This window comes from Camelina sativa, chromosome 2 (assembly GCF_000633955.1).
Source record: "Camelina sativa cultivar DH55 chromosome 2, Cs, whole genome shotgun sequence".
Lineage (NCBI taxonomy): Eukaryota > Viridiplantae > Streptophyta > Magnoliopsida > Brassicales > Brassicaceae > Camelina > Camelina sativa.
In genome coordinates, this window is record NC_025686.1 from 1693764 (window position 1) to 1713179 (window position 19416).

The following is a 19416-nucleotide window of genomic DNA, read 5'->3' on the forward strand; positions in this document are numbered from 1 at the left end:
TTTACAATTATCCCAAGGGTCCAACTCATTTACAGTTAACCAAAACTAAACCGATGGAACAAAATCGGCCGGGTTCACAAACCGAACTTAACCGGGGGCCGTGAAACTCTAATTTGCAAAACGAAAAACTCGTTTGCAGCCGCCGCCCATACTTGCGGATACTCAGCCGGAACAGGATCTCCGGTGAGCCTGGACGACGGTAGCCGAACAGAGATGGTGATCCAAGATCCGTTTGCCATCCTGCCACCGTAGAGCCGTTTTGGGAAGGAGGAAGAGATCCGATCTGCCCTTCGTCGAGGAGGTTTTCACGCTCAGTCGTGAGAGAAAAGAGGCAGCAGGGAGTAGATGAGCGGACCTTCGACGGTGGCTTAGCTCCGCCGGATCGGAGACTACTTCCCCTATCATAACCGATCCCGTGAAGCCTCCAGAATCTCCAATCCTCCGATCTATCTACCTTCTTCTCTCGTTCGTCGCCGTGAATCTCCCTCTTCCGCTCCGCGTAGCAACTCCTCCGGTAGAGCTCTTATCGGCGGCGTCTTGCGGATTCTTCTCCTCTCCACCGCTCCCTTGATTTCGTCCATCAGCCTCGCCGGTAACATGCAAAGAGTCACGAATGAAGAACCATGGGCCGAGGGGTCCTCGCTGTCACCGGAATTGATGGAGGACCCAGATCGGAGCACGAGCTTGTGGTCAGAAAAAGAAGGATTTGGGGAAGAGAAAAAATCACCGCGCGTGACTCTCACTCGCTCGACTTTTTCTCTTTGAAGTAGAAATTTTCGATTAGGGTACTTAACTTTAGTTTATTCCCTAGTTTATAATATAAGAGAATTATTGTTTGACAAAAAAAAAAAAAAGAGAATTATTGATAAAAATGGTGATATAATGTAAATTATGTAACATAGATCAACATGTACTATATAATTTTTATTTACAATTGTAATTGAGCCTTTTCTTCTGTATATATATCTGTTGATTTTTATTTTTTCTTTTTCTTTTCTTGTATGTACATAGTGAATTCGTTTATGTTTTTATGGGTCAAGTGTAATAAGAGATTTCAACAGTCATATATACAAGTTTTCTTTTTCTTTCTCCTGTCGTTTTTTTTTTAGTTATGTATATATAGAAAGAAACTTTGGCAAATATAAATGAAGTTAAAAAGAATGAGAGCAAAATTTAAGAAAAAATATACAACAAAACAAACTGGTAAATATTTTTATAATTTTTTGTTCTAAAACAAATTCATTCCTTTTCTAATTAAAAATATATATACACACAAATTATCAAATCTTAAATTTTGTAAAAAAACTACTTATAAAATCTTAAATATGGTTACATATCAAAAAATAATTAAAAAAAAGAAATCAAAGAATAATAAATTCAAACAGAAAAAAAACTACTAACCTCTAATTAGTAATTTAACTAACTGAACAAGTTGAAAATCTTTTGCTATTTATGCTCCTCTTTCTTTTCAACTAGTTTTCTATATATAAATATACTTCATAAAACAACACTATTACGATTTTTTTCCACTAAAACTTCCAAAAAATAATAAAAATGACGAGTTGACTTTTCAACGATGTTAGATTTCTAGTTTTTTTTTAAAAAAATTATACTCCATCTGTCTCACAAAGATTAATGTTTTGGGATATTTTCTTGTCCCACAAAGATTGATGTTTTGTAGATTTGAAGAAGTAATCATTGAAAATATTTAAATTTTGACAGAGGAAGTATTTAACAGATCTATAGCTGCATCAACGGTCAAGATCATTGATCACAAATCACACGCTCTTAAATCTCGCCACGTGTGAGAAACACTACTAACACAGCACTACCACCACCGACAATTAAGTGAAATCGGACAATATTAACTGTCATGTCCAAAAACACAAAATCTCTTTCTCTTTCTCTTTCTCTTCCTCTTGGTTGTAGTAAGTAAAACTTTTGATTAAATTTTTTAACAGCGTTGTTTAATCACAAATTCGAATCTCTTACATTAATGGAAACTCAGATCTTCTCTTAATAAACACACAGAAGCACAGATCTTTCACAGAAGAATCTCATAAGAAGAAAGAAAGAAAGATGAATGAGAGGTGTTTAGGAGCTTACCGGTGCCGGAGAATCCAAAGAGCTTTCCATCAGTTAAAGGTAACGATCCTCTGCCTCGTTCTTACCGTAGTCGTCCTCCGCAGCACGATCGGCGCCGGTAAATTCGGTACCCCGGAGCAAGATCTCGACGAGATCCGTCAACATTTCTACACACGCAAACGAGGTGAGCCTCACCGTGTCCTCGAAGAAATCCAGACCGGAGGAGATTCTTCCGCCGCCGGCGGCGACGGTGGTGGTGGTAACTCCGGCGGGAGTAATAACTACGAGACGTTTGACATCAACAAGATATTCGTTGACGAAGGTGTTGAAGAGAAACCCGACCCGAACAAACCTTACACTCTCGGACCCAAGATTTCAGATTGGGATGAGCAGAGATCTGATTGGTTAGCTAAGAACCCTAGCTTCCCCAATTTCATCGGACCTAACAAGCCACGTGTTCTTCTGGTTACTGGTTCGGCGCCAAAACCGTGTGAGAACCCTGTCGGTGACCACTACCTTTTGAAATCCATCAAGAACAAGATCGATTACTGTAGGTTACACGGGATTGAGATCTTTTACAACATGGCTCTTCTCGATGCCGAGATGGCTGGTTTCTGGGCCAAGCTTCCTTTGATTAGGAAGCTTTTGTTGTCACATCCTGAGATTGAGTTCCTTTGGTGGATGGATAGTGATGCTATGTTTACTGATATGGCCTTTGAGCTTCCATGGGAGAGGTATAAAGATTACAACCTTGTGATGCACGGATGGAATGAGATGGTTTATGATCAGAAGAACTGGATTGGGTTGAACACTGGGAGTTTCTTGCTTAGGAACAATCAATGGGCGCTTGATTTGCTTGATACTTGGGCTCCTATGGGTCCTAAAGGGAAGATCCGTGAGGAAGCTGGTAAGGTTTTGACCCGTGAGCTCAAGGATAGACCTGTCTTCGAAGCTGATGATCAGTCTGCTATGGTTTATTTGTTGGCTACTCAACGAGACGCTTGGGGTAACAAGGTAAGAACTTAAACTTGTGAACTTGATTCCATTTTTAGTGTTGGTTGGTTTGATGTGGGAAAAACATTCTAAATTAGGAAACTTTAGTCTACAACGTCGCTTCATCACATACAGATCGTTTTGTTTTGTTTGGCTAACAAATCACAATGTGAGTTGCTTCTAGTCAGTTTATAACATCTCTATCACATAAAGATCATTTTTGTGCTCATAAATCACAATGTGAGTCGCATCTTGTCGGTTTTTAACGTCTCTTCATCACGTAAAGATCCTTCTTTTGCTTACAAGTAACAATGTGAGTTGCATCTTGTGGTTTATTATGTCTCTTGATCATGACAAATCACAATGTGAGTTGCATCTTGTGGTATTACACATTTTGTGTGAAGTGTATTCTTGAAGTAAACTCAAATCTTTGCTTGGTTTGGGGGTTTTGTTGAGCGACTCATTTGAGCTGCTGCATATATTGTTGTAGGTGTACCTAGAAAGCGGATACTATCTTCACGGTTACTGGGGGATTCTCGTGGACCGATATGAAGAAATGATAGAGAACTACCACCCGGGTCTAGGCGATCACAGATGGCCATTGGTGACTCACTTTGTCGGTTGCAAACCGTGTGGGAAATTTGGTGATTACCCAGTGGAACGGTGTCTAAAACAAATGGACAGAGCCTTCAACTTTGGGGATAACCAGATTCTGCAAATCTATGGTTTCACTCACAAATCTTTGGCTAGTCGCAAAGTCAAGAGAGTGAGGAACGAAACTAGCAATCCATTGGAGATGAAAGACGAGCTTGGGTTGCTTCACCCGGCGTTTAAGGCGGTTAAGGTACAAACCAATCAAGTTTGAATCTGGAACTGCGTCTAGGATTTGTGTTCTGTTTCTTGCAATATTTATGTCTGGTCTTGTGTCTTTTTGCGTGTTGTTGTACTAAGATGGATGATAAAAAGTATTGTGCAGAGACATCAGTTTATTCTTTGGTTTTTACTTTGGTCTCTACGTCTAGAGAGTTTTTCTATATCGAAATCAAAATGTTGCCCTTTCTTCTTTGTAATCCATTATTAGAACTTGAGATTTTGTAGCTTCATGGATCAATAATCTATGTTAATTCAAGAACATTTCTTTTTTTTACCTGATCTCAATCTTTTTTTGTCTGATTTCAAATTTAAGTAAATTTATAAAAAAACAACTATTGATTTTTTAGTATACAAAATGTAAAAATTTAATATTGAGTTGGTATAGTTTCGAGATCATGTTCGCAATTCTTTTAAGAGTTTGATTTCAGAACATAAAATGTGGCATGTGGTCAGATTCATTTGCAGTATGGGGGGATTTTAAAAAGATTTGTTGTGTCTGAATATCTTTAATTGCTCTTAACTAAATAAATAATTAGCAATTTTGGATTACGAACGTACAATCGGGCTATTTTTAGGCCTTATAAAAGCCCATTAACATGTTGAAACGATAATCTCGGCCTGATTGTTGGAGTCCATGATATACAAGAATCCAAATCAAAAATGAAAAATCATAGATAATGGTTGGAAAAAAAAATTATTTAAGGAAAATATCGTGTGGCCAAGCAATTTCGGGTTGGAAGAATCAACAAAGATACAAAAAAGATTTATTTTCTTTATAAAAACGCAATCTCAAATGTTATCTCGTCTTTTGGTTGTTGTTTGTAGGTGTGTGTGTGTGGTTTTTTGGTTTTTAGTAAAGAAAAGATATAACAAAACCCTCATTCTGGTGACTTTAAAAACCCTAGATTTGGTGAGCCTATCATAACATATTCCATTGAGGAAGATATTAACATTTGGAGTTTTATTGAATAATAAAAGCAAAAATATCAAATTGTAAATACTTTCCAAAAAAAGTGATAAAATATCAACATTATTTTTCTATTTTAAATCCAAAAAAAACTCGAATTTTCATATAAACTCTGCAGATTTTTTTTTTGTAAAAGTACACATTTTTTTAACCACAATAGTAATTGTTTTCCTCGTAAAAAACTTATAAACTCTTCGTTTGCCTCACTTGAGCAAAAAAAAAAAGAACAGTTTTGAAAATACGACAGCGTTTAGGAGTGCAGCGGCATTGGAGACTTCACCAACTTAGAGAGGTGAGGGTAAACAAGTAATTTCAGCATCATCCTCAAAAAAACAAACTGAGAAGATAAAATCCCAAAGCAAAAGAGTCATATTTTTTGTTCGCTCACTGACCTTATCTCTCCCAATTCTTCTCTCTTGTTCGAAGAGGGGAGCACCAAAATTCTCATAAATCATAAAAAGGGTAAATTCCCTAAAACCCTTTTTTTTAATCCTATCTCTCCTTCCTCCACAAGTTATTGTGGAGATAAAAGTTTTGATAAATCCTCACAGTAGCAGCAAAAAGCGCAAATGGACTCCAAGTCTGTAACTCCAGAACCAACCAACCCTTTCTACGCTTCGGGGCAATCAGGTTTCTTTCTCGTTTCTCTCTTCTTCTTCTTTTAATCTGTGTTTTTTTCGGAATAGGGTTTTAATCGGAAAGTTTGTTTTTTTATTGGGTTTGGTTATAGGAAAAACCTATGCTTCCGTTGTCGCCGCCGCTGCTGCAGCAGCCGCCAGTAAGGAGGAGGATGGTGGCGCTGTGAGTAGTGGGAAGGAGTTGGATTCTTCTTGGGAGGCTGCTTTGTCTGGTAATTCGGATAAGGGTGTAGCTGATGATTTGCCTGACGCCGATAAGGACAAGGATGATTCCTTAAAGGATGGTGGCGAGGGTGATTCCTTAAAGGATGATTCTGCTACCACTACTAAGCCTGAGGTTGTTGTTTCTGGTGAAACAATTGGAGAAGATGATGTTTCCTCGTTATCTCCGAAGCCGGAGGATGTTTCTGATGGTGTAGGGGTTGCGGTGGAGGAAAAGAAGGTTAGTAGTGAGGGCGTGGAAGATATTAAAGACGATGGTGAGAGTAAGATTGAGAATGGAAGTGTTGATGTTGGAGAGAAAGAAGTTTCCGCAGATGGTGTAGTGGTGGATGAGAATCCGGAAACGGAAACGGTGAGTGAGAGTAAAGTCAAGGATGTGGAAGAAGATGTTGGTGTGAAAAAAGATGATGATGAGGTGAAACAGGCAGATGAAACCAATGAGAAGGAGAGTGAGTTGAGTGGAAAAGTTGATGTTGACGATAAAAGTGATAGTGTTATTGAAGAAGATGGTGTGAAGTTAACTGATAAAAGAGATGTTGTAGTGGACTCGTCCCCTGTAGAATCTGTGCATGTTGATGTGGCAAAACCAGGGGTCGCTGTTGTAGGAGACGCGGAGGGAACTGAGGAGTTGAAGATTAATGCCGATAAGGAAAATCTTGAAGTGTCTAATAAGTTTGATCAAATTGGGCACGATGATGGTGGTGGAGTTGAACCTGAGACTGATAAGGCCACTGAGGAGGTAGGAGAAAAATTGACTAGCGGAGCAGATTCTTCTAAACCAGATTCTGTGGATGCCAATGCTTCAGTGCCAGAGGTTGTAGCTGTCCAAAGTGGAACTGAACCGAAGGATGTGGAAGAAGCTAACGGATTGGAGGAGAAGGGTATGAGTTATGCTGAGGTAATTAAGGCAGCTGGTGCAGTAGCTGACAATGGAACCAAGGAGGAGGAGAGTGTGTCCAGTGGCGTTGTTAATGAAGAAGAAGGTGTAAAGTTAACCAACGAGGAAGACTTTGTAGTGGACTCATCTGCTATAAAAGCTGTGGATGTAGATGTGGCCAAGCCAGGGGTTGTGGTTGTTGGAGATGTAGAGGCGAGTGAGGTGCTGGAAACTGATGGTAACATTGTTGATGTTCATAATAAGTTTGAACCAGTTGGCCAAGTTGAAGGTGGTGGAGTTGAACTTGAATCTGACAAGGCCACTGAGGAGGTAAGAGAGAAGTTGACTAGCGAAGGAGACTCTATTGTTGACTCCTCTGTGGTGGAGTCTGTTGATGCTGATATCAATGTTGCAGAGCCAGGGATTGTGGTTGTTGGGGCAGCGAAGGAGGCAGAAATTAAGGAAGATGGTGGAGATGATGAGGTTGACAAGACCATCCCAAGTATTGAGGAACCTGATGACCTGACTGCTGCGTATGATGGGAATATTGAATTGGCTGCTAAGGAAATATCAGAGGCAGCCAAAGTAGAGCCTGACGAACCAAAAGTGGATGTGGAAGAAAAAGAATTGCCTGTTTCTGAAAGTTCAAACGTAGATTCAATTGATGTAAAAGAGGATTCAAATCCCGCAGCTGAGTCACAGTTTGAAGCAAACCCTAACCCGGAGGTTCCGGAAGTTTCCGAAGGAGACAATGCTGAAGAGGGTGGAAACAAGCTCCCAGTCGAAGACATTGTTTCTTCTCGTGAGTTTAACTTTGAAGGAAAGGAAGTGGACCAGGAACCTTCTGGAGAAGGAGTTATCGGGGTTGATGGGTCTGAAAGTGAAGAAGAAACTGAAGAGATGATATTTGGGAGTTCTGAAGCTGCAAAACAGTTCTTGGCAGAGCTGGAAAAGGCTTCTTCTGGTATTGAGGCACATTCTGATGAAGCAAACATTTCTAACAGTATGTCAGATAGGATTGATGGCCAGATTGTCACCGATTCTGACGAGGATGTAGACACAGAGGATGAAGGTGGGGAGAAAATGTTTGATTCTGCAGCTTTGGCTGCACTTTTGAAGGCAGCCACTGGTGGCGGAAGTTCAGAAGGTGGCAATTTTACCATAACATCTCAAGATGGTACAAAGCTTTTCTCTATGGATAGACCAGCTGGTTTGAGTTCATCGTTAAGGCCCTTGAAACCTGCAGCAGCTCCACGTGCAAACCGTTCCAACATCTTTTCCAATCCTAATGTTACAATGGCGGATGAGACTGAGGTTAACTTGAGCGAGGAAGAGAAACAGAAATTGGAAAAGTTGCAAAGCCTTCGTGTGAAGTTTTTGAGGCTTTTGCAAAGGTTGGGGCATTCGGCAGAAGATTCAATTGCAGCGCAGGTTCTTTACCGTCTTGCACTACTTGCTGGGAGACAAACTGGGCAGTTATTCAGTCTTGATGCTGCGAAGAAGAAAGCTGTGGAGTCTGAGGCTGAGGGAAACGAAGATTTGAACTTCTCTCTAAACATACTGGTCCTTGGAAAAGCCGGGGTGGGAAAAAGTGCTACTATAAACTCCATTTTGGGAAATCAGAAGACTTCCATTGATGCTTTTGGGCTCTCAACCACTTCGGTTAGGGAAATTTCTGAGACAGTGGGTGGTGTCAAGATTAACTTTATTGATACTCCTGGTTTGAAGTCTGCTGCGATGGATCAAAGTACAAATGCAAAAATGTTGTCCTCTGTAAAGAAGGTAATGAAGAAGTGTCCCCCTGATATTGTTCTCTATGTGGATCGGCTTGATACTCAGACCAGGGACTTGAACAATTTACCCTTGCTAAAGACGGTTACTGCTTCTCTTGGTTCATCCATATGGAAAAACGCTATAGTGACATTGACCCATGCCGCTTCTGCCCCTCCTGATGGCCCATCTGGCACCCCATTGAGCTATGATGTGTTTGTAGCGCAGTGCTCACATATAGTGCAACAGTCTATAGGACAGGCCGTTGGTGATCTACGCTTGATGAACCCAAGTCTGATGAATCCGGTTTCTCTTGTTGAGAATCACCCCTTGTGTAGGAAGAACCGGGAGGGAGTGAAGGTTCTCCCGAATGGCCAAACTTGGAGACCTCAGCTGTTGTTATTGTGCTACTCCCTAAAGGTTTTGTCTGAAGCAAATTCTCTATTGAAGCCTCAAGAACCAATCGACCATCGTAAAGTATTTGGTTTCCGAGTTCGATCCCCACCTCTCCCTTACTTGTTGTCTTGGCTGTTGCAGTCTCGTGCACACCCTAAGCTCCCTGGAGACCAAGGTGGTGATAGTGTTGACTCTGATATTGAAATTGATGATGTATCTGATTCTGAGCAGGACGATGGGGAAGATGACGAGTATGACCAGCTGCCACCATTTAAGCCTCTTCGAAAAATCCAACTTGCAAAACTCTCAAAAGAACAGAAAAAGGCATATTTCGAGGAGTATGATTACAGGGTAAAGCTCCTGCAGAAGAAGCAGTGGAGAGAGGAATTGAAGAGGATGAAAGAAATGAAGAAAAACGGGAAGAAGGTGGGTGAAAGTGAGTTTGGTTATCTGGGAGAAGAAGAGGATCCAGAAAACGGGGCTCCTGCTGCAGTGCCAGTTCCATTACCCGATATGGTTTTGCCACCTTCATTTGATAGTGATAACTCAGCTTACCGATACCGTTTTCTGGAGCCCACTTCACAACTCCTAACCAGGCCAGTGTTGGACACCCATGGTTGGGACCATGATTGTGGATATGACGGTGTCAATGCAGAACACAGTCTTGCTGTAGCAAACCGGTTCCCTGCTACAGCCACTGTCCAAGTCACCAAGGACAAGAAAGAGTTCAACATTCATTTGGACTCGTCGGTGTCTGCTAAGCACGGCGAGAATGGATCCACTATGGCAGGGTTCGATATCCAGAATGTAGGGAAGCAGCTGGCTTATGTGGTTAGAGGAGAAACCAAATTCAAGAACTTGAGGAAGAACAAGACGACTGTTGGAGGGTCAGTGACTTTCTTGGGAGAAAACATTGCCACTGGTGTTAAACTCGAGGATCAAATAGCACTGGGGAAAAGGTTTGTTCTTGTGGGCAGCACTGGGACAATGCGATCACAGGGAGATTCTGCCTATGGTGCGAACCTCGAGGTCAGGCTTAGGGAAGCTGATTTCCCTATTGGGCAGGACCAATCCTCTTTAGGGCTGTCTCTGGTGAAGTGGAGAGGCGATTTAGCCCTTGGAGCCAATCTCCAATCTCAAGTCTCTGTTGGAAGGAACTCAAAGATCGCGCTTCGTGCAGGACTTAACAACAAGATGAGCGGACAGATCACAGTCAGAACCAGCAGCTCGGATCAGTTGCAGATTGCTCTCACGGCCATTCTTCCAATTGCCATGTCCATCTACAAGAGCATTCGACCAGAAGCTACGAACGACAAGTACAGCATGTACTAAAAAATATCTCTGCTGCAGAAGGATCTTTTTTATATTACTGGTTTCAGTTAATGTTTTTTCCCCCTACTTTAATAAAAACTTTGTTGAGATTTATCAAAGTTGTATTTTGTTCTGTTGAGAGGTTCCCCTTCGGATTTATCATGTATCAGTAATTTTTCACTTTCAGTAGCCCTTCTCAGCTTCTCTTACCATTCTTCAGATGATAATGGAGCCTAGTGCAGTTTTCTTTTGGTTCTACATGTCATGCTAATGATGTTGCTCGGCTTGTGTTTGCTAATTTGTTACTTCAAAGTTTCTGCAGAAGATACTAAACGTTCGTTGAAGAAGCAGGTGCGTACCCTTGTTAATAAGATTTTGTTTGTACTAGAACCAGAATGTTCTTCCTTGGCCCGTTGAAGGCATTGGTATGTGTTTTAGTTTCTCAGCAGTAGTACAGAAATCTGTAAGGCTTCTTCTGCCACACTCCTAACAGACGAACTCTGAACAAATGCCATTTCTTGTAACTGATGTAGCAAAAGTGATCTTTATGGATTATGTGATTTATTTCGTGTGCAATTATCTGCAAAGCATTGGAAGCATGAGCTCGATTTTTAGGTGGTCAAGATCCGTGATTAATGGTGAAAAAGACAAAAACTTGCTGCTCTAATCGTTTTTGTAACTGCCGAAAAAAAACGTTTCTGTAACTTACTGAGAGGTGAATAGGTCCAGAAACCTGATATGTGTTTTGTTTTGTGACGTCTAATTAATTTGAAAGCTAAAGACTAACTTTACTTTTGTCATTTTCGGACCTGACAAAGCAATGAAACTTTAAGGATAAGAATGCTCAGGAGAAACGTTCGTAAGTAAGAATTCCACAATACTAAAGTCCTTGTATACTCTTCTCGTTAATAGCTCATGGCATCTTCAATCCCACTCTATTTTAGAGTCAAAACTCTATTATAGAGCAACATTTGCTCCAGATTGCTCTATATTTAGAGTAAGCCTATTCTCACCTCTATTTTTTTACACTAATTCATGCTCTATTATAGAGTTACTCTATTTTAAAAGGAAAAATAGAGATATACATTGGAGATGCTAACTCTATATACCCTCATAAGTAAGATTTCATTAATAGGTAACTCTATATTTAAGAGACATTGCTATCTTTGCATTAGTTAAACACTGATTTATTTTAAAAGCGCTTGAAGATTAGATAAAATAGTTTATGACAAAGATCTCTCAAGGACATACAACACACTCACATAACTAAAACAAAAACAGAGGATACAACAGAAAGAACAAAACAGAGAGTACTGAGACATTGGGCGATGAGGCCGCCACTTTATTTACTCTTAGCATTACTATTGTGACGACTGAAGCAAAGCCATTGTTTTCCTTTCAGAAATTTCTTCACTGAAGGACCTTCTGGGAAGCTGGCCTCTTGGTGATCTCAGTCACCCACTCGTTGACACGTGGATGCTTGGTGAAAAGCTTCTTGGTGGGAGTTTCGAGCAGGTATTGAATCACGGGAATGTGGTGAAGATCAGTCAAAGTGAAAGTGTCACCAGCCATATACTTGAACTCCTTGAGCCTAGCCTCGTAGGCATCGAGGACCTTGTCTAACTTAGCCTCTTCTTCCGCAACAACGGCTTGGTCTGTGGTCAAGCCATAGATGAGCTTGAATACTTGTTCCCAAGCAAGCTTTGTAGCCACTGGGTCGAACTGGTGAGCTTCCACTTGCATTCCATTGGCCATGATCGCGTACTGAGATACGTTCTTGGAGTCAGCTGGGAGAAGGTTGGTTCCTTGGTTTTCGTATTTGTGAGCTACGTACTGAGTAATCGCTCTTGATTCTGCACAAAAATATCAAAATTCATATTAGAGAATCAGATTTATTTGAGATTGAAGATGATGCATGCAAAACTTAGTTCGTACCAAAGAGCTTGAGGTCTCCATCTTCAAAGGCCGGAACTAGACCAAAAGGCTGAAGAAGAAAACATTCAAGATTCAGGCCAGATACATAAAAAACAGTTGGCCTTGTCTTACAAGGTACAACAAAAACATAGATAAGAATTATATACTTACGTTGCGGGAGAGGAAAGGCTCCTTCTTGTGCTCACCATCTTTGATCTCAACATGAACGAGCTCAAAGTCGAGGTTTTTCTCGTGGAGGGCGATGAGGACTCTCCTGGTGGAGGTGGTAGCAGCGTGTCCGAAAACTTTGATACCGGCCATTGATTTGGTTACTAGGAGTAAGGAGATGTGATGTTTGATGTTGATGGTGAGAATGTGATGAAATAAGACACAAGTAGTGAAGGTATTTATACAGAAGCATTTTTGTGCTCTATCAGTAATATGTTTTAATATTATTTAACAGATAGTAACGCTTCTACAAGGCCGTCGCTACCAATATTGACTAGTCTTGTTAGCGGATTTTTCAAAGCTGAATTGGATTGATTAACGTTGGAATTTTTGTTTTTACATTGGTTAAGAGATAAAGTTTAAACAAAGCATTCAATGTATTCAGAGAAAAGATCAAACAAACTGCGTAATATATGTTTGGCCTATACGTTTGTGATGTATACTTTTAAGGAGATATCCAGTTAATGATATTAACAAATTTAAGAAGAGTTATCCAGTTAATGATATTAACTGATCTCAAATCCATACAAATTTCAATTAGATATGACAAGAATTTTAAAATATACTTAAGAAATTCTACTCGAATAATCATATTTTTTTCCCCGTTAGAAGGCATATATGGTCGATACAGCTGTATTAATACACAAGAAGCTCATGGGAATCTGATAAGCTTTCAAATGGGTAAAAAGAACCTGTATAATTGATGGGAAAGTGATAAACAGAAGCAATCCTATAAACTTTTTTTTTTTTTGGGTCAAAAAGCAATCCTATAAACATAAATTTCCTTTCACAATAAAAAAATAAGATACAAGATAATTTAAACCATTGTACACAAATACAAAATAAAATTACAACCGGAAACTATAATATTTATGTGGTACATATAGGATATATGCAGAGCCAGTGTTACATTTATGGGCTGCAAGCCTATATAGAACAAATATTACCTAATTTTTTATAAAAATATAAAAAAAAAAGAATTGCTGAATAACGAGATTCTGGATATCGAATCCTTGTATAAAAGGCCGATTATTAACTACATATTATCAACTATCAACGGATGCAAGCACCTAGCTTTGCTTGTAGTACTGACCAGCTCTAGATATATGACTATAATGTTTTTCTACTATTCTATTAATCATAAACACTAACTACAAATTTACAGAATTTTTCATCATTCTCCTAAGCTGTGCTGAATGGAGTTTTCAGTTTCATCTAAATTGACAATTCGCTTGGAGAGAGAAATCACAACAAAACCATGTTGGTTCATCCTTGAAACAGATCTCAATATTCCGATGAGACCAAGAACAAAGGGGACGGACAGGACGAAACAAACATATGACTGGTGAAAAATGGACCCCAACATCGAAAACAATAAGACCATGAACCTAACTTTTCTTAAAGGCTATCCCAATCTAGCTCTAGACAACGCTCGGCTCGCTACACAAAAGAAGTAAACGCTAGACAACGCTCGGCTCGCTACACAAAAGAAGTAAACGAAGGCACCTTTCTATGAGACAAGACAAGACCATGACTCGATCTAACGGCGGGATCTGATCTTAGAACTCATCACAGTTTTTGTGTCAAGATGGGAGTTACAGATCAAACTTACAGAGCTTGACGGCGCTCATGTTTACTCTTTTCACCGTTTCAGGTTTGGGTTTATGAGAGGTCGAGAGTTAGGTTTTCTATATAGCTGGTTATGACCGGTTCGGTTTGTTTTCCGGGTAATTTATTCTTGGTTTATAAGGTTTTTGTTAGAACAAAGGTTACTTGGATATGAATCGAGGTTTTATAGTTTAAAATAGGAAACTTCCTCCATTTTTAAATTATTTACTGTTTAAAGTTTTTTCACACCTATTAAAAAAACAACTAAATTTTAAATTTTCTTTAATATATATTTTTAATTTTTTACTGATCAAAATATTAAAATAATTAGAATAAAATTAATATTTTTACCAAATGAGAATCTAAGGCCATGTGCATCAGCATACTTTGTATGCGTCCTACATAATTAAAATTTTTAATTTAAATCGAAATCAATGAAATAAGGAAGAAACGTGACGTATTTTCGTCCGTCCTTCATAACACATGGCGGCGTTTGGTCTTCTCTTCTTCTCTAAAGCAAAAAAAAAAGATTTGAGAAGAGAAGGAAAGAAGAAGAAGAATGGATTATCGGACTGCGTCTTTTATCGGACTCTCTGTTCTCTACAAGGATTACAAATTAATTGTGATGGGCTGCTCACGAATCGATTTCATAGCCACATATTTGTTAATACTGCGTCTTTTCCTTGGTCAATTTCTCTGTTCTCTGCGTCTTTTTCTTGGTCGCTCACGAATCGATTTCTCAGCAGGTTAGGCAATCGATTCGAAAATTCTGATTATATCCATTTCTTTCGAATTGTTGCTTGGGGACAAGCTATTTCACCGTGAATGTTGTTTCCTAATTGCTGAATCGATAGCATAGTTGTTGATCTGTGTTGGACAAGCTATTTATTGTGTTGCCATTTTAGCTAATTGTGATGGGCTGGTCCTTCGACCATGGAAATGCTTGAGTTTCATAGCCACATATTCGTTAATACTGCACGACATTTTTGAAAATATGCTTTAGAATTAGGTTTTGTGAATCTTGAGTTGCCAAAATTGCTAAGATGAATCTTATAATTGAATTGATGATTGTTTCTTTCAAATCTTACATTTTTGTTTTATCAGAAGAGCTTCGGGGACTTGATTTGCAGACAGGTTCGTTCACATTGAAACAAATCAAACGTGGTACTAATAACTTTGATCCAGAAAACAAGATTGGTGAAGGAGGATTTGGACTGGTTTATAAGGTGATCATGATTGCTTTGGTTTTACACATCTTCACAACTTTCTTTGAGTTTGGATTATAATTAGTGGAGTGGCCAACGAGGAACAAGATATGCTTAGGGATTGCGAAAGGATTGTCTTATCTACACGAGGAATCAAGGCTGAAGATTGTTCATCGAGACATTAAAGCGACAAATGTGCTTCTTGATCTGTCTCTAAATTCTAAGATCTCTGATTTTGGTCTAGCCAAGCTCGACGAGGAAGAGAATACACATATCAGCACAAGGATTGCAGGGACAATGTGAGTTTTCATCCCCTTATCTTTTCTAAAATTCATAGCGAGCGGTTAGCACTTACTGACTCTATATTTAACTGATGCAGAGGTTACATGGCTCCAGAGTCCAGAGTATGCAATGAGGGGTTACTTAACAGACAAAGCAGATGTTTACAGCTTTGGTGTTGTCTGTTTAGAGATTGTTAGTGGAAAGAGCAATACAATTTACAGACCAAGAGAAGAGTTTATTTACCTTCTTGATTGGGCATATGTCTTGCAAGAACAAGGGAGTCTTCTAGAGCTTGTGGATCTAGATCTCGGTACAAGCTTTTCGAAGAAAGAAGCAATGAGGATGTTGAACATAGCTTTACTTTGTACCAACCCATCTCCGACACTGAGACCACCAATGTCATCTGTTATAAGAATGCTAGAAGGAAAAATCAAAGTCCAACCACCATTGTTTTTTTTTCAAGTTTTTGTAACTTAGTAATTTTCTTATGTTTTTAATGTTATTGTTATATGTTTTATTTTAATTAAAACTTTAATATGTTTTTACTTATTAATTAAAATAATTACTTTTTAAAATTAAAAATATTTTTTTTTCCAGGGAACCAACTGTGAGGGACACCAATGCTCATACCAAACTTAAGAAACTCTCAAAATAAGATTAATATATTTGAGGGACCAAAAATTTGTTCCAACCAATGCCCATGCTCTAAGATGACAACTATTAAAAAACAAAGTTTTTACTCTAGAATAACAACTAAAAAAACTAGAGAGAATACTTACCAAACATCATTAGCTTCTCTTATTACTCTAGGTTCACCCTCTCATTTTCAACCAATTAGAATCTTATATATAATATTTCATTTAAATAATAAATCAAAATTAAATTAAAAAGCAAAACAAATTAAGAAAACAAATTTTGTATACTTTTAATTAAAGAAATTTGAATATTGGTTTGATTTAGATTTTACAATTAGACGAAATTATATATCGATTTTAGTTTATAAATAAGAATGAGAGTTTAGATTTTACAATTAGAACGAAATTATTTGTCGGTTTGGGTTTACAAATGAGGTGATTAGGGTTTAGATTTCACAATTAAAACGAAATTATATGTTGGTTTGGGTTACAAATCAGGTGGTTAGAGTTTAGATTTTATAATTAAAACAAAATTATATATCGGTTTGGGTTTACAAATGAGATAGTTAGGGTTTAGATTTTACAATTAAAACGAAATAATCTATTGGTTTGGTTTATAAAAGAGCGGTTTGAGTTTTTAATTTTACAATGATATATACAAATTTTGTTGTGAATAAAGAGGTTAATCCCTAGGGGTGAACCCAAGTATTATCCTTTACTAGGTGCTGGCCCACGCAATGCGTGGATTGAGGGGTATTTGGCACTTTTTTCCGTCTTCCCCATTTTCTTTTTGGTATTTTTTTGTTTTAAGTAGGAATGAAGGCATATCTAAGCAATATATATATATATATATATATACCATATCTAAATACCATTTAATTTAGATGTGAAGAATTGTGGGGATATTTTTTATTTGTTGTTTTATTTTTAATGCTGACAATAGTTGCTGTTGTGTCTAAGTTTAAGTTTAAGTATTATTGTATGAAGAATGATGAGGATGTTGTTTGTTGCTATTGAGGATCGAATCATATCATTGACTTATATTTATGTTATTTAATAGTATTTTCTCATTAACTGACTTTTGTAAACTCTTGATACATAAGTGTTTGAATATTTTCAACTGTGTGTACAATAATAATATATGTATATACATTCTATTTTTTTATTTGTACTTATTTACAAAATTAATCTTTAAAGTTTTTCCAAAAATAGCATTATTTCAGATTTTGTTTTCTAAATATTTTACATTTCACTCAAACTAAAAAATATTATAGCAAAATCAATATGGAAACAGAAACTATGATATATTTAATATATACCTTCTATTGTGTTTTGAAGATATTCTATCTTTGAATCATTTACAAATAAAGAAAATAACAATTTGATTTCCATTTTGTTTTACAATTCCTGTGAGCTTTGATTTTTAACCTAATAAGAACTTCGATTCACATTTATTTAAATATTATAATTAATATATATATATATATATATAAACTTAATAAAATTTTAAAATATAACAAATATGTAAAATTAAAAAGTTTAAAATACTATTTAATATGGTTATATAGTAGATGAGTTATAAAGAGGATATGTTAGAATTAAAAATTATCATTAAATTTGTGCTAACACGGGTTAAATCCTTATTTTATTATTTTCAACATTATTAATATTAGAATATTTGGCATATAAAATCAAGTTGATTTAACTAAGATTGGGTAAAATAATTAAATCACTATGAACAATCTGACTTAATCATAGCGTATAAATGACTTATTATGTATTTAAATTCTTTATTTTTGTTATAATAATTAAAAATCAAAATATAAATTCAAACACTAAACAAAACAAGCTAAATATAACAAATAAATGGTCATGAAATATTACAGGTTAAAAATTAATATAAACATTTAGCCGTACAAACTGCTGAAAATTTAGTTATTCCTCTATTTACAAAACATCCAATATTTAACAAAAAAAATACAACATAAAATATAATAATAAAAATTATATACACGCGGTGTATTGCGGGTTAAATTCTAGTAATTTTTTAAATAAACATCTTTAGGGTATCATTTTGTTTAAGTTATGATGTTTCTATCCCCATGTTTTGGTCGAGTATTAATAAGATCAATTCTGTCTAATGTTTATAGTCAGTTGACATATGGGAGGAATAATTTAAAATAAATCAATTGACTATAAGTTTAGCTAACCAGAATAATTTAAAATATTAAAATATAACCATAATAAATAAATTAGTGAGAGGAATAAATGTAGAATTATTGGGTAGGAGTTACATTTTAGTTACATGTAGAATTAAATGGTAATTCATGCCTTTAAAAGTGAGTTAATTATAAATCAATATTTGTATTTGTTTTGATTAAAAAGAAAAGAAATACCAACTGGCATATTCAAAATTTAAACTTTCACTTGATTTGGTTGTTTTGTTGATATAAACTCAACATTCACATAATATTTCAAATTAAAAATATTACTTTCGAAGTGACAAACTAAATTAGTTTTCTTATATAATTATATGAACTTCATTCTAAATGTTTTTAAAAGAAATTAGTACACTCACACTGTTAGAAGTATATAATTTGAAGGAATTTTTATTTCGATTAATCATTTGCTTTTTTTTTAATATATTAAAAAAGTATGTTTTCATTCCTACAAATAGGACAACATAGATTATAGTTTAACCATGGAGTTATGCAATGGAAATGGAACTTGTAATTGCAAGATAGAATACTGATATTCCTCTCCCCTCTTAGGTTGTCTAGACATATTATGCATTCCTCGGCCACATCAGGGGATGCTTGTGTTCGTGTCCTTTTTAAGTCAGTGAGCACTACTTCGACATCCAATCTTGTGGAGGCATTTGTATTGGAATCTTCGATCTGCAGGGTGACTTCATAGGATGACTTAGTAATTGATTAAACAAAGTCAGAATTAGGGTTTCATACCATATAATTTTCGGATGGAATATAGAACCTCATATGGTGTATGGTAAATATATAGCTTTCCAAAACGTGGTTGATCCCTTTCCTTCGGAAGCAATGAAGCAATTGTGTGGTAGTTTTGACTCTGAACACAAACCAAAGAGGGGACAATCGTATCAAAATTTGAGTAATCTTTGTTTAACCCCGTAGATGTAAAATGCAATATTTGAGTGTAAACTCTACAACACGGCAAGGTTTGATGTTTTCTAGGGCGTCGTAAGTTTGTGGGTGTGGTTAGAGGTGTCATTTTTTGTTTGGATAAATACAATGTGGTGGTGTTGAGATGAATTAGGGTGGAATATATTAATACTGAATAGGTGAAATAAAGATCTTGTCATTTTTGGGTAGATTATACTTGACTACGTGTGAGTGCTTTTTTTTTTTTTTTTTTTGACAACAATAGAATCAAACTC

The 19416-nt window shown here is 36.9% G+C and overlaps 3 protein-coding genes and 1 long non-coding RNA gene across 4 annotated transcripts; 3 read left to right on the top strand and 1 right to left on the bottom strand.

Annotated features, from left to right (window-relative positions):
• Positions 1910 to 4225, top strand: LOC104714198 (xyloglucan 6-xylosyltransferase 2-like). The gene is made up of 3 exons (XM_010431486.2): positions 1910 to 1928; positions 2032 to 3099; positions 3569 to 4225. The coding sequence occupies exons 2-3, from the start codon at positions 2080 to 2082 to the stop codon at positions 3941 to 3943; spliced, it is 1395 nt and encodes a 464-aa protein (XP_010429788.1). The 5' UTR covers positions 1910 to 1928; positions 2032 to 2079; the 3' UTR covers positions 3944 to 4225.
• LOC104714209 (translocase of chloroplast 159, chloroplastic-like) lies at positions 5264 to 10378 on the top strand. Its single transcript, XM_010431494.2, has 2 exons — positions 5264 to 5548; positions 5649 to 10378. The coding sequence occupies exons 1-2, from the start codon at positions 5488 to 5490 to the stop codon at positions 10151 to 10153; spliced, it is 4566 nt and encodes a 1521-aa protein (XP_010429796.1). The 5' UTR covers positions 5264 to 5487; the 3' UTR covers positions 10154 to 10378.
• Positions 11304 to 12456, bottom strand: LOC104714212 (glutathione S-transferase F3). The gene is made up of 3 exons (XM_010431495.2): positions 12218 to 12456; positions 12068 to 12116; positions 11304 to 11985 (listed from the first exon to the last, which is right to left on the bottom strand). Exons 1-3 carry the CDS (start codon positions 12365 to 12367, stop codon positions 11543 to 11545), a joined length of 642 nt encoding a protein of 213 aa, XP_010429797.1. The 5' UTR covers positions 12368 to 12456; the 3' UTR covers positions 11304 to 11542.
• LOC104714215 lies at positions 14351 to 15831 on the top strand. The gene is made up of 3 exons (XR_755770.2): positions 14351 to 14628; positions 14987 to 15386; positions 15467 to 15831. It is a non-coding gene; the product is annotated as an uncharacterized LOC104714215 (long non-coding RNA).

What these genes read in the sequence shown, in the direction of transcription:
- LOC104714198 (XM_010431486.2), top strand. Translation starts at nt 2,080, where the DNA reads ATGAATGAGAGGTGTTTAGGAGCTTACCGGTGCCGGAGAATCCAAAGA. An exon ending in GAGACGCTTGGGGTAACAAG is followed by an intron (nt 3,100 to 3,568) that starts GTAAGAACTTAA and finishes ATATTGTTGTAG; the next exon opens with GTGTACCTAGAAAGCGGATA.
- LOC104714209 (XM_010431494.2), top strand. Translation starts at nt 5,488, where the DNA reads ATGGACTCCAAGTCTGTAACTCCAGAACCAACCAACCCTTTCTACGCT. An exon ending in CTACGCTTCGGGGCAATCAG is followed by an intron (nt 5,549 to 5,648) that starts GTTTCTTTCTCG and finishes GTTTGGTTATAG; the next exon opens with GAAAAACCTATGCTTCCGTT.
- LOC104714212 (XM_010431495.2), bottom strand. Translation starts at nt 12,367, where the DNA reads ATGGCCGGTATCAAAGTTTTCGGACACGCTGCTACCACCTCCACCAGG. An exon ending in AGCCTTTCCTCTCCCGCAAC is followed by an intron (nt 12,117 to 12,217) that starts GTAAGTATATAA and finishes TTTCTTCTTCAG; the next exon opens with CCTTTTGGTCTAGTTCCGGC. An exon ending in TGGAGACCTCAAGCTCTTTG is followed by an intron (nt 11,986 to 12,067) that starts GTACGAACTAAG and finishes ATTTTTGTGCAG; the next exon opens with AATCAAGAGCGATTACTCAG.